This window comes from Phascolarctos cinereus, unplaced genomic scaffold (assembly GCF_003287225.1).
Source record: "Phascolarctos cinereus isolate Bilbo 61053 unplaced genomic scaffold, phaCin_HiC Scaffold_726;HRSCAF=1367, whole genome shotgun sequence".
NCBI classification, from domain to species: domain Eukaryota; kingdom Metazoa; phylum Chordata; class Mammalia; order Diprotodontia; family Phascolarctidae; genus Phascolarctos; species Phascolarctos cinereus.
Genome location: NW_027556098.1, coordinates 408,992,568 through 409,006,983, shown reverse-complemented (window position 1 = coordinate 409,006,983; position 14,416 = coordinate 408,992,568). Strand labels below are relative to the sequence as shown.

Sequence of the window (14,416 nt, the reverse complement as noted above, 5' to 3'; positions counted from 1 at the left end):
TTCACTTTTTTTTTTCATTTGGAATTATGCTTAGCTTTGCTGGGTATGATATTTTCAACCAGAAACCCAGTTCTTTTGCTCTTTGATATACAGCGTTCCAAGACCTGCGATCTTTGAATGTCGCCACTGCTAGGTCTTGTGTGATTTTAATTGTGGTACCACCCTATGTAAATTGTTTTTTTTTTCCTGTTGCTCGTAATATTTTGTCCTTGACCTGGTGGTTCAGAATTTGACTATAACAGTCTTGTGAGTCTTCCTCATAGCATCACTTTCAGGTGATGATCAATGGACTTTTTTTTACTTCTGCTTTCCCCTCTTGTTCTAATGCTTCTGGACAATTTTCTTCAATTATTTCTTGTATTATTGTAGCAAGATCCTTTTTCTGATCACAGTTTTCAGATAGTCCAATTATTCGTATGTTTTTTTTTCTTGATCTGTCCTTCAGATCAGTTGTTTTTCTTAGGAGATGTTTCACATTCTCTTCTATTTTTTCATTTTTTATATTTTGTTTTTTTTATTTCTTCATCTCTTATAACTTCACTGGCTTCCCCTTGCCCAGTTCTGGTTTTCAAGGAGTCATTTTCTTCCTTAAGATTCTGGATCTCCTTTTCTAATTGGTTGACTTTCTTTTCATAATCTTCTTGTTTTTCTTGGGTTATTCTTATTTTTCTTTTTAGTGTTTCCTCAGTCTCTCCCATTTGATTTTTAAAGTCTTGTTTTTAAGTTCTCAATGAATTCTTTTTGAGCAGGTGACCATTTGACATTACTCTTTGAGATACTGGAGGGGTTTGCCATTTCCTTCTCCAGATCATTTGACAGATGAGGAAACTGAGACAAGCAGGGTTAAGTGACTTGCCCAGGGTCACACAGCTACTAAATGTCTGAGGTTAGATTTGAATTCAGGAAGATGAGTCTTCCTAATTCCAAGCCCCGTGCTCTATCCACTGTACCACTCAGCTGCCCCTTTACTTTTATTTTACTATTATTATACAGCATTTTTTCCATATTTGTTGTTATTCTTTATATTGTTATAAACATTGTTGTAGTCACTATGTAAGACACAGTTTATCTGCCTCTACTTATTTCACTCTATTTCAGTTCATATAAGCCTTCCCCGACTCTCTATATGTTTCATATTCATCACTTCTTCCCAGACAGTAATATTCCATCACATTTAGGTATCACAACTTGTATAACCATTCCCCAATCAATGGGCATCTACTGCATTTCCAGCTCTTGCAGCTACAAAAAGGGCTTCTCTGACTATCTGAGGGACATATTGGACCTTAGACCTTCTTGGGATATATGTCTAGCAATGAGATATCTAGGTCAAAGGCTATGGACAGTTTAGTCACTTTCTTAGTATAACTGTTTCATTGTATTTCATCACCTGTGCCTGGAATATAATAGGAGTTTGATAAATATTTGTCTATTAACTGGTCTTTCCACATTGCTTTCCAGAATTGTAGAAATAATTCGCAGCTCCACCAACAATGTATTGGTGTGTCTGTCTTTCCACAGGCCCTGCAACATTAACTATTCTCATCCTTCATTATCTTTGCCAATTTTCTAGATGTGAAGAAAAAACTCAGAATTATTTAGATTTGCATTTCTTGTATCATTAGTGATTTGGAGTAGTCTTCCAAAAATTACTAATAGTTTGACTTTAAAAAAAAAACTTTTCACATTTCTGTTGACCACTTATCCACTGGAGAATGCTTTTGGGTTGTGATGTGGGTGACTTATGGGCTCAGGTCTCCCCCGACCCTAATCTCCACCAAAGACTCTGGACTGCAGCTGACCCAAAGAGGGTCAGTTTCTCTCTTTGGATAATTGCTTCCATCTGGAAATCTCCAGAAAAATCTCCAAATATTCTCATTGTATAGCTTTAGAGGCAACAAGGTGCAGAGGACAGAAAGCCAGCCTTAGAATCAGGAAGGTTGGGTTCAACTCTAGACATACTGTCTCAGTGACACGGGGGAAGACATTTAACCTTTCAGAGCCCCCCAAGCAACTCCTTAAGATTATAAATTGCTGAACAGCTGCTAATTTAAATTGAAAGAGGGAGGTTCTTCACCAGGAGTTCATGACATTGGTGAAATTACAGGTCTGGACAAAAGGTAATAGCTTATATTTCCAAAATGAATATAGCAAGTGTTCCCAAGTCTTTTACAGGCACTGAATGTCCTAGATGCATTTCAGGTATAGGACAGCCTTTATTTGCTGCCTGAATAAAATGTATAAAGTTCCAAAGGAATCAAAAGAAGCTATGAACATAAAACCTCTATAACTATATAACTAATGAATGCATAAAGCACTCAGACATCTTGTTAGACTCCCTTCTACTCCATGAGTGAACAAAAAGGTCTTTATTAAATGCTCACTGTGTGCTAAGCTCAGAGGTAAGGAATACCAAAGTAAAGTAAAGAACCTGACCATTCTAACGGGAGAAGACAACACATACAGGAGAGTGGTAGCCAGGGAGATTTTGGTTTAGAAATTTACAAAGATGGTGAGAGGGGCTATGGGGAAGCAGGATGACATACCCTTTCCCTGAGCAGTGACAGAGGAGATTTGATTATGTACCAGAACTGGAACGCATTGGGCTAGAGCAGGCATCAGGTGAGAAAATGTCTGGAGCGTGAAGAGAATTCCAGAGGGACCCTGGCACTAGATGTAGTCAGTAACCAAGACGAACGCCAATCAGGACAGCTGGTGTCCAGGGCAGGAGTTCTGGACATGGAAGGGTGGGGGGAAGCTGTACACACCCTCCCCTTCACATCTGACCTGTACTGACAGAACGACTCCAGGCAAAAGCAAGGAGACTAGGAGATCTCCTGATCCCCTTTGACAACGATCAATGGCACTTACTACGTGACTGCTGCTAAGCTGCTGAGGATACAAATGCAGAAGTGAGACAGTCCCTGCCCTCAAGAAGCTTCCGTTCTTCTGGGTGTTCACAGACGAGTAAACATGAGACAGAGATTAAATAAATACACAGTGATGGGGGGCAGGAAGAGGCAATATAACCATTGGATGAATCAGGAAAGGCCTTTTCAAGGGAAGGGAAAAGGAATAAACATTTATATAGTGCCAGGCACTGTGCTCAGCACTTTACAAATATTATTTCATTTGATCTTCGTTTGATCTCCCCCTGAGAGGTGGGTGCAATTACTATCCCATTTTACACTTAAGGAAACTGAGGTAAACAGAGGTTAAATGACTTGTCCAGGGTCACACAGCTACGAAGTGTCTTGAGGCCAGATTTAAGCTCAGGTTTTTCTGACTCCAGACCCAGCACTCTAACCACTGCACCACCAGCTGCCTTTGAACTGAGTCTAGAAGTGAATTAGGGGTTATAAGAGGCACAGGTGATGAAGAAGAGGGTTCCAGGCAGGAGGGACAACCTTCATGAAGGGAGGGGATAGACTGTCACAGAATGTCACAAGGAATAACAATAATCAGGGGGAGTGTGTCTTGATGAGTGATGTCATCAACCTGGTAAGAGAAGCTCTAGCCAGAGTGTAAAGGGTTGTAGCCCTAATTCCAAGGAATTTCCATTTTATTCTACAGACAATGGGGAGCTGCATAAGCTCCTTGATGGAAAGAACGCCATGGTCAGAAGTATATTTTAGGAATGTCAAACTGGCAGCTTTGCGGAAGGCAGATTGAAGAGAGGGAGAGATAGATGCGAATTCAATTAGGAGGCTATTGCCATAGTCCAGGCCTGGATGAGGTTGGTTTGGGTGTGAGCAAAATGGAGGGGACATATAGAAGAGATGCTGAGGAATTGTAAGATGTTGGTCAGAGCCAAAAGTGAGGAGGATTCTGGGGTTCTGAGCCTGGGTGACTGGAAGAGCAGTGGTGTCCTCCACAGAAATCAGGAAGGTACTTGGACAGTGCATTTAGGAGGAAAGAGGGTTCCAACGTCTTCTGGACTCACTGAGTTCATGTTGGCGCTCCCTCCAATGCCCCAGCCTTCCAGTTCCTTGAGCACCTCAGATGCCGTGATCTGCTCTTCCACAACTCACGGGGATGGTCACACTCTGAACTTCATCACCACCCCCAAGTGCTCCACAGCCTTGACCAAAAATGCCCACATTCCTCTCCTAACCCTAACCCTTCTTCCTTCTCTCCCCGTGTATACCTCCCCCCGTCCCTGCCATGCCTTCACTCCACCATCATCTCAACCCACATCCCTGCTCTGCCTTCCCTCTCTTCCCAGTCTCAACCCTATAGTTAACCAGGTCAATTCTTCACTGTCCACTATCAAATCCTTCACTCCCTTATCCAAACACAAGGAATCCATTGCCAAACCCCATTCCTGTATGACTCCCACCATCGGCCTCCTCCCCTCCTACTCATATTCCATACTGAGCTAACAAAGGTTGCATAACTGTACTGACTAGATCAACTATAAATCCATGTTATCTCTTCTTCCTTCTTCCTTTACTGGAAAAAGAAATTTTGTCCAGTCATGATGATTCTCTCTTTAAGCCTTCTCGATCTCACAACCCCTTGACCTCACCCCCAGCCTCACCGGCTTTTCCAAAGCCTCAGACACTGGGGTGGCCCTTCCTGTCACAGCTAACCCCTCTACCTGCATCTTTAATCCTGGCCCTTCCATCTTCTCCAGCAGATTACCTCCATAATCACCCCACCAGCTAATCGCCAGCCTCTACCTAATGTCTCTTCCAATGTCACCCACATGACTAACTCCCTACTATCTTTTAAAAATAATCTGTGCACTAGACCTCATCAACACATATCTCTCCTCCCTTTCTTAGCCACACTCCTTGAAAAAGCTGGATAAAGCCTTGGGCCTGGAGTCAAGAAGTTTTGAGTTCAAATTTGGCCTCAGATACTGAGTAGCTATGTCACCCTAGGCAAGTCACTTTGCCCCTGTATGCTTCAGTTTTCTCAGCTGTAAAATGGGGATAATAATAACACTTACCTCCTTAGGAGGACCAGATGTGATAATGTTTGTATAATGCTTAGCACAGTGCCTGGCACATAGTAGGGACTTAATTCCTGTTTTCTTCCTTCTACATTCCTCTCACTGCCCATGGTTCCTCTTCTCTCACTCACCATTTACTCCTTAGCTTTGTACTTCATATATATATATATATATATATATATATATATATATATATATATATATACACAATTATGTACAGAAATACATTTCATTCAACAGGGAAAGTGAAGAATGGAGGTGTGGAATTAGAGAAAGGGTAAATCAAGGGAGGGATTTGTCTTAAGAAAAACAAGATCTGAAGATGCAAAAAATTATTTATAGTTCTTTTGAGGTAACAAAGAATAGGAATCTGAGAGGGTACCCATACATTGGGAAATGGACGAACAAATTATTACATGTAAATATGATGAAATACTGCTGTCTTATAAGAAATGATGAAAGGGATGGTTTCAAAAAACTACGAGATATATTCATACATACATATATACATATATATATATATATATGTGTGTGTGTGTGTGTGTGTGTGTGTGTGATGGAGAGAGAAAGAAACAGACAGAAACACTATGGGTGAAGACAAACAATGCTGAAAGGCTTGGGCATTCTGATCAGCATAAGGACCAGCCATGATTCCAGAAGAATCATGGTGAAACAAGCTACCTACCTCCTCAAAGAGAGGTAAAGGACTCAGAGTACAGAGAAAGACAACATTGTTTTGGAAAATGGCCAGGGTGGAAATTTGTTTTCACTGATTGATTTCTCTTGGTATGTGTTTGTAACAGGGCTTGTTTTCAGTCTTCAAAAGTTCCTGGGTTTGAGGTAGGAAGGTGAGAAAGCAGATTTTTACTGATTGAAAAAAATGTACTTTAAAATGAACCAAAGGGGCCAGAAAGCGCTGGGACTGGAGCCCCAAGAGCTCAGGCACTGGGCTCAGAGGCTCTACTTTATACCAGGAGGCTGGGCAGGAGAAAGCCTAATTACACAGGGCTGGGCTGCTTCTGACACACACCTGCAGGCTCAGGTCTTGCAATGCTGCTCCTACTCTTGCTATGCCTCCTGCTCCTCGCTCTGGCCCTTCACAGCAAGGGATCAAGGAACCCTCGGTGCCAGCTGCCCCCTGGCCCCACACCCCTACCATTGCTTGGAAACCTACTACAGCTTGGTCCTTCGAGTTTGGACAAACGACTCATGAAGGTAGGAGATAGCACCAGGGAGGCAAGAGCTGGATTGTAAGGGGTCCTAGATAATGGGGACCTGAGGATAGATTCATCTGAAAGGAAACAGGAAAATGCCCAGTTAGGTGCAGCAGAGGCAGACACTGAAAGCCACAGAGACAGAAGGAGAAGGGATATTTATGGGATCCTAGAAGTTGGGACTGGGAGACCCAGATCCAAGTGGGGCAGGCATTGGGAAGTCAAGACACAGTCACCCCTGGGGTTGGAAAATCAGGGTCCCAGAGACCAGGATGGGGGGAGCTGGAAGACCCAGACTTCACTGTCTCAGGACCTTCCTAGAGGTCATACTGGTGGGGAGAGTCAAGGACTAGACTGGGGGCTTGGCACACTCAGAGGCTGGGATGCCTTGGCCCTGAGGTCCTGAAGTTGAAGGTAGAGGACCCAAGACACAGACTGAGGGCTGAGGTATCAGGGGTCAGTAGGTTCCTGGACAGCTAGGGGATGCCCTAGCGCATAGAGTGCTGGGCCTGGAGTCAGGAAGACTCACCTTCCTGAGTCTGATCTGGCCTCAGACACTTCCTAGCTGTGTGACCCTGGGCAAGTCACTTCACCCTGTGTTTGCCCCAGTGTCTCAACTGTAAAATGAGCTAGAGATGGAAATGACAAACCACAGCAGTGTCTCTGCCAAGAAAACCCCAAATGGGGGGGAATACAGTTCCAGATGGGCTATAGGGACTGGGTGCAGGGAAGCCAGGGACCCTCAGGCTTTCAGGTAGGAGTCTGATCTGGGTCCCTGTTCCCCCTGCAGCTGAGCAAGAGCTTTGGATCCGTGTTCACAGTGTACTTGGGCCCACAGCCAGCCGTGGTGCTGAGTGGAGCCAGCACTCTCAGGGAAGCTCTGCTTCTGCAGGCAGACGCCTTTAGTGGGCGCGGTGGCATGGCCTCTTTTGACCGCTGCACCCAAGGCAAAGGTGAGGGGGGTCAGGTACAGAGCCTCCCTTCATGCTGAGGCCCTGGCATCATGTCTTCATCTCTCCCCATATCTCTCCGTTCCCCCTCCATGAATTTCTGCCTCCTTTGGGTCTTCATGACTCACATCTCCCATTTCCCTCAGTCTCCATTCCATTTTTCTCTCTCTCTGGACCAGTACCCTGGTGACTGCTCTCCCAGTCTCTGCTTTTCATGTCTCTGCTCTACTTGTGCCTCTCCTCCCCACTCTGCCTCCATCTCTGTTTGCCATGTGCAAGTCTCCATGTCTCCATCTTTACTCTCCATATTTCTGTCCTACCCTATCTCTGCCCTCCTGGCTCCCTCCCCATTGTCACTGTGTCCTCTATCTCTGTCTCCCAGGTTGGAGTCTCTATTCACTCCCCTGTATCTTTGCCCTCAATATCACTGCCCCCTCTTGTTTCTGCCCTAATATCTCCTTTCCCTTGTCTCTCTCTGTACCCATATCTATCTCCTATGTCTCTGTCCCCCATCCCATTCTGTCTTATCTCTCTGCCTTTGCTATCTCTGTCCCCTTTTGTCTGACTTCTGTCTCTGCTCCTTCTGTGTCCTTATCTCTTGTTCCCTCTCTCCCTTGTGCAGGAATTGTATTCTCCAATGGCCACCTTTGGCACACACTCCGAACCTTTACTGTGGGATCACTGAAAAAGCTGGGGATAGGGAGCCGGAGCATTGCCGAACGGATCCAAGAGGAGGCAGCTGCCCTCATTCAGGAGCTCAGCCTCATCCAAGGTTCAGACCTGAGACCTCAGGAACACAGGTGGAAAGGGAAAAACAGAGCAGCAGGGATGGCAGTGAGGACAGGGGCACAGAGAGATATAGGGAAAGAGATACCACTTATATGCCAAGACAAAGAGGTTATATTATATAGAGTACAGAGATATAGAGACATAGGAATGTGAAAGAGAAAGAGAGAGTCTGGGGAGGTAAGCCACATGAAAGTCAAGTTTGATATGGGAGAGCAAGGGGGAAGGGGAGTGAGGGGAGAGGGGGGCCTGAAATATACCTGTCTCCTCCCCTCATGGCCTCCCCAGGAGCCTCATTTAACCCCCTCTACCACATTCACAATGCTGTAGCCAACGTCATCTGCTCTGTAGTGTTCGGGCAGCGATATGCTTATGATGACCCAGATTTCCGGATTCTACTGAACTTGTTGAATGATAACTTCCAAATCCTGAGTTCCCAATGGGGCCAGGTGAGCCATAGCTAGATCTCAGTCCCCTGCTATTCCCAACTCAGACTCTTCTGAAAACCCAGGACTATAGTGTGTGGCCCACACAAGAAGACCTTAACTGGAGGGGGGGGTAAAAGGAGGCAGAGGGGGTGGGAGCAGGGAAACAATCCAAGCATTGACACATCCTGGAGATCCTCTTAAAAGAGGAGGAGAGCCCCTGGTAGAGGGGTAGGGGAGATAAAGAAGAGAATCTGAGGGTTCGAGACAATGCCCAGGCTCATGTGACTACTAAGTATCTGACATGACATTCAAACCCAGGTCTTCCTGACTCCAAGTCCAGAACTCAATCCATCGTGCCATGAAGACCCTGAAATGACTTGGACATACTGTACAGCAGGGGTGGGAGGAGGGACCCTCATGGAAGCTGGTGCAATGACCCCTAAACACACACACACACACACACACACACACACACACACACACACTCCTCATCCTCTTCTTTCTTATCCCCTTACCCAGATGTACAACATTTTCCCCTCCTTCCTGGACTGGATTCCTGGCCCCCACCACCGCATCTTCAGTAATTTCAACAAGTTACAGGCTTTCATTTCCAAGGAGATCAAGAAACATGAGGAGAACAGACAGCCTGAAGAGCCTCAAAACTTCATTGATTGCTTCCTGGACCAAATGGACAAGGTTTGGTCCCTTCCCTGTATCTTCCCTGCCCTCACCCCTAAATACCCAACAAAAATGTTAAAAGGCTCAGATCCTCCACCAAATAGCCACTTCTCCCATAAACTATGACCCCATTTTCCTGCCTTAGGCAAAGCAGGATCCCAGGAGTCATTTCTACATGGAGACACTGGTGATGACAACACATAACCTATTCTTTGGTGGCACGGAGACCACAAGCACCACCATCCATTATGGACTCCTGATCTTACTCAAATATCCCAATGTGACAGGTAGGTAACCTTGGGCAAATCACTCCACCTTACTGAGCCTCAGTTTGGCCACTTGAAAAAGAAGGGGATTGATCTGGATGGTCTCTAGGGATCCTTCCAAATCTCAATGCTATAATCCAGGGGACCATGGGAGTAGGAGAAAGGGGAGTCCCTCAAAACACATTCCTCTTCCTCCTTCCACCTTTCTCAGAGAAGATCTAGGAAGAGATATTCATTGTTACAGGGCAAGAGAGTTTCCCATGACAAAGCCGGAGACCACCTATCCCATACCACTGCAGGTACTTAAACCCCAAGAGTCTCAGTTCTGCCATTAGTATATCAAGGAGGAGCACCCCACCCGATACACAATGAGTCCCCCAGACGAGGTTGTCCCAGGCTCAAGGTATTTTATGTGTCTGCATCCATTCAAAACAATAGCTTGTGAGCCCCCATCAATGTGTTTAATTTTACTAGACAGAGGACACAAGTATTACTTCCTAACAGAGGCATTTTAATGAAATAATGTGGTAAGAAAAGTAGCAAGGAAACATTTTCTCCTCATACATAACACATTATCCTGAAAAAATATATATCTCATCAGGAGAAAAAGTGAACACACTATATGTAGCTGGGGAAGACTTGGCTAGGTCACCCACACAAAGGGTCAGTTCATCACTCTTGACACTACAGGGCTGCTGATGACTTCTAATAATGTCATCTTGCTTCTCCTGCCAGGACTGCTCCAGACTGGTGCCCTGTGGTGTGCAGTCTCTACCAGGCATGTAGCCTTAGGTGGATACTTCATTGCTTCTGGGTGTTGTTGCCTGATGGCTTTGAAGGGATGATGCTCAGCATTGCATCTTACCTAGGGACTTTGTGGATAGAGCATTAGACCTGGAGTTAGGAACAGCTGAGTTCAAATCAGATCTCAGATACTTACTACCTGGGCAAGTCACTTAACCTGTGATTTGCCTCAATTTCTTAAAGTAGGCATAATAATAAGCACCTTCCTCCTAGGGCTATTGTGAGGATCAAATGAGTTAAGAATTGTAAAGCTCTCAGCATAGTGCCTGACATAGAATAAGCACCATATAAATGTTCAATCTCTTCCCCTCTCCCTTTCTGCCTTTGCTTACCTGGTCCATGGGTGTTGCTGGTCACTCTCAGGTGTTCTACTCACGATCTCTGAGATCATGGAGCTATTCTCTACTTCTAGCTTTAACTACAGTCCCAGGGTTAACTCGTCAGAATAGGAGTAGGATGTACCAATACTGTTTGGGTTTAAAGCCTTGAAGTTTTTTTCTGCTACAGCCCTTTTAAAAACAAACGTTTTTATAGCAAGTATTTTTTCTCTCCCTCTCATTTCTCGCCTGAACTGAACAAGAAAGAAAAGACAAAGAAAGCTTCATTACATATGTGTGTGTGTGTATTCTAATAAAGCAAATCCCTTCATTGGCCATGTCCAAAAATAGATCTTGGAGTGATGTGAGTTCTGCCTCCAAGAGAGCATGAAGAACATATCTTCTCTTCAAGCTTCTTGAACCAATTCTCCCCCTGACACAGGCACACAGCTTTGCATCAGCATTCTCCCTCAACCAGGAAAGTCTCATGCAAAATACTCCAGGCTTGGCTAGAAACCCAGATTACATAAATGTTCATTCTGACCCCTTTCATTGGACTGATGGAGAAGTGGACCCACAAAGTGAAGTGATTTGCCCTCAGTCACAGAGTTGGAAGATGGCAGATAAGACAGAGAGAAGCTTGAAGAATCTGAGAAAGAAGATGGGAAGGGATTCCAAGGAAGGGGCAGATAGGAGGTGTCACTGATAGCTGCTTCCTGGTGTCCACAGGAAAGCGCATCTGCCTCGGGGCAGACCTGGCTCACGTGGAGATCTTCCTCTTCCTCACCACCATTCTGCAGCGTTTCACCCTGTGTACTGTGAAGAGGCCTGAGAGATTGACCTCTCCCCCAAGTCCACAGGCCTGGGCAACGTGTCCCCACCCTATGAGCTCCACCTGAAGTTCTGATGAGCCGCTGCCCAAAAGGGTACCTGTCACACACAACTCCCCCACCTTACCAGCTCTTGTGTCTTTCATCCAATAAAACCACAGAGTTTGGACAAAGAGCTGGTTACTTCTTGAGGGTGGAGAGAGGGGAGGAGGGGGGAGGAGTGAACGGTGGTAGAGAGAGAGGCAGCAGATTACACAATTCTGAAGTGCCAATACACAATTATGCAGCATCAAGGCACCACTTGGGTCTCCAAAAGAAAACTATCCCTGATGGTCTCTCTGGGGCCATATCCATTCAAGAGCCATATGTCAAGAGCCCCCACTGATGTGTTTACCTTTACTAGGCATCCAGAGAATGCAATTAGTTCAAAGCAAAAGTATTTAATCAAATAGCATAGTAAGAAATGTAACAATACAACATCTCCCTCCCCCATAAACTGGGGACCTCCTCTCTCACAAATGCTCACACCATCAGCAGAAAAAGTAGACACGTGTAGGGATAATGCATGAGAATGCATCTAGAGGGAATACGTGTGGCCAACAGGCTGTTGCAGAGAGGCACACACATGAGGACCACAAGGCTAGGGCACAGATGTAGGAAACACACATTAGGCAGGGTGCACACCCACTAATGCTAAAGGGATGATGGCATCTTCTATCAATGCTATCACACTGCTTCTGTTGCTCCTGCTCCCTTCTGCGGCTTCCCATTGGGCATTGTTGTTTGTCCTTCATTCTTGAAGAGGATTGTGACAGCAGGGAGGCAATGCTATGACATGCAAGTGAATTGGGTTTAAGTGAGGCAGGACTAGTGCAAGGTCACCAGCCTCACTTTCTCCTCCAGAGCCATCCGGGTCCAATAGGAAGACATAGATCAAGATGACCAGAGATGGTCCTGGATGCAGTGGGGAACCTTGGCCTTTTCGAGTTAAGGCCTTTAACAGGTCTCAGTCTGACTGACACAACACCCATTCAGTGATTAAGGCTGGGGAAGAAGTGAGGCAGAGAATGGCCTCTTTACCTAGTCAGAAAACAAAAATCAGTCTGGGAGGGGAAGACCCTCAGGGTTTCTGGCCAAAACAGAAACAGCCGCTATTTACACTCAGTCTGAACCAAGAGAGCCCAAACAATGACCACGGCGGGCTTGGCCTGGGACCTATTGCTGACCAGTCAGTGAGAGCCAGAGTGATTTGGGTTAAGGCTTTTTGTGGTTGTTGTTTGCATGACACCAGGGAGCCAATGGATTTCAGGGAGCGCTGGGGTAGGTCACCAGTCTCACTTTCTCCTCCAGAACTATCTGGGTGCATGTGGCAAGATATAAATCAGGATGACTGAACATGGCTCCTGGCTGGGTCAAGGCATGGTCCTTAAGAAATAAATCCAGCCCATAAATGCCAAGAGATCTTGTGAGGTTTCAACAATCAAAACGTACATTCTTATGGGCAGAGCACCGTCAAGTAAGGGTATGATACCCTATGTGGACAGAGGTAAAGGAAGGGAAAGAGAGAGAGAGAGACAGAGAGACAGAGAGACAGAGAGAGACAGAGAGACAGAGAGACAGAGAGAGACAGAGAGAGAGAGAGAGAGAGACAGAGAGAGAGAGAGAGAGAGAGAGAGAGAGAGAGAGACAGAGAGAGAGAGAGAGACAGAGAGACAGAGAGAGAGAGAGAGACAGAGAGACAGAGAGAGAGAGAGACAGGAAGGAAGGAAGCTGTGTTGCCCAACTGGCATACAAGTGAATTGGATTTAAGTGAGGCAGGGCTGTGCACAGTCACCAGCCTCACTTTCTCCTCGGGAGCCATCTGAGTGCAGTGGCAAGACATCCCCATTGGGCATACTCATAAATGGAAACTCTGCCATATTTTTTCTGGAATCCAGAGGCTGTGTCAGTTCTTTTCAAGGGAAAGACAACCACTCTTTAGACTAGGGTAGACAAAGTTCCTTCCTTAAGGCAAGAGTTCTCTCAGCTACCAGAGTCATGGCCCTAGGAGCCAAGCTCCTTTGGAATACAGATCAGCCCAGACAGGTAAGTAGAGTCCCTAGGTATTTAAATCTGTCTTTGAACAAGCTTCCTACTGCTGAGCAGAATCAAAGTCCCTATCTCAGACTTCTATCTCACTTTGGTTTAGAAAATTTCCTGGGTGGAATAAGAAGTTGCTCTCACCCTCCCTCATTGACCTCTGAAAGCCCAGAAAATATAGACCCAGGAAAAAAGGAAAAAGACAGGGCACTGCAGTCTTGTAGCCCAAGAAACTTGACAGATTAACGGGAAAGGCCCCTCTCACTCTGGGGGAGGGGGAGCAGTATAGGAAGTCATCTGCAAGCCCCACCTCAGCATACCAGGGAGAGATCTTGAGACCCAGGTTGGTGGATCAGGCAAGTGCCAACACCAGGACCCCCTCCCCGCCCAGAGCCTCAACGCAGGCAGGGGAACTGGTAGATACCAGCTAGGAAAACCACCACATGCACTGCGGTCTCCAGCAGCGAAATCACCAGGTACTCAACACAACTCTGGGAAGCGCAACTCTAGAAGGCAAAGCTCCAGGCTGACAGAAACCCACCAGCACTGAAATAGGAGGCACAAAAAGTCAATGAAGAAAAGAACTCCTTAAAAAGTAAAATGGGCCAAATGGAAAAGAAGGTACAAAATCTAATAGAAGAAAACAACTCCTTAAAAATTAGAATGGGGGGAGGCAGGACTCTCTTGCTTTGCCCATGTTTGGATCTGGGCCACAGTTCTGGGCAGCGGTGCTGGGGTGAGGAGGAGCGCTGGCTTGGTGGAGCTTGTAGTGGTTGTGGAGAGGAACCCCTCCTCACAGTTACAGGACAGAAAGGAGTACTTGTAGTCGCAGGCCAGGAAAGGAGTAAACACCTTGCCCCTTATCATACCACCTTGGAAGAACTGAAAATTTACAGGTCCCTACAAGTATCTCTGAAAACAGCTGTACAAACCCCTGAAGCTTGGGACAGTACATTCTCCACATTGGAAGCAGATTTGTACCTTAACAAAGAGTTTAAAACTCAAGTAATTGGCCGGGATCATGAGCAAGCAGCGCAAAAAGAGTCAGACTATATTATCTTACTTTGGTGAAAAAGAAGACCAAAATATACAACCAGAAGAAGACAA

At 45.7% G+C, this 14,416-nt stretch overlaps 1 protein-coding gene and 1 long non-coding RNA gene across 5 annotated transcripts; both read left to right on the top strand.

Annotated features, from left to right (window-relative positions):
* Positions 1–5,796: 5,796 nt before the first annotated feature.
* Positions 5,797–11,403, top strand: LOC110202955 (cytochrome P450 2F2-like). Of its 4 annotated transcripts, none has more exons than XM_078145823.1 (7): positions 5,797–6,172; positions 6,962–7,124; positions 7,744–7,893; positions 8,196–8,356; positions 8,855–9,031; positions 9,159–9,300; positions 11,130–11,403. In XM_078145823.1, the coding sequence occupies exons 1-7, from the start codon at positions 6,008–6,010 to the stop codon at positions 11,297–11,299; spliced, it is 1,128 nt and encodes a 375-aa protein (XP_078001949.1). In that variant the 5' UTR covers positions 5,797–6,007; the 3' UTR covers positions 11,300–11,403. The 4 variants fall into 4 exon arrangements, with proteins under 4 accessions (XP_078001949.1, XP_020835026.1, XP_020835034.1 ...); XM_020979367.2 differs by having other exon boundaries at positions 10,843–11,224; XM_020979375.2 differs by having other exon boundaries at positions 10,668–11,224.
* LOC144454251 (uncharacterized) lies at positions 9,372–10,071 on the top strand. Its single transcript, XR_013482587.1, has 2 exons — positions 9,372–9,578; positions 10,015–10,071. It is a non-coding gene; the product is annotated as an uncharacterized LOC144454251 (long non-coding RNA).
* Positions 11,404–14,416: the final 3,013 nt, after the last annotated feature.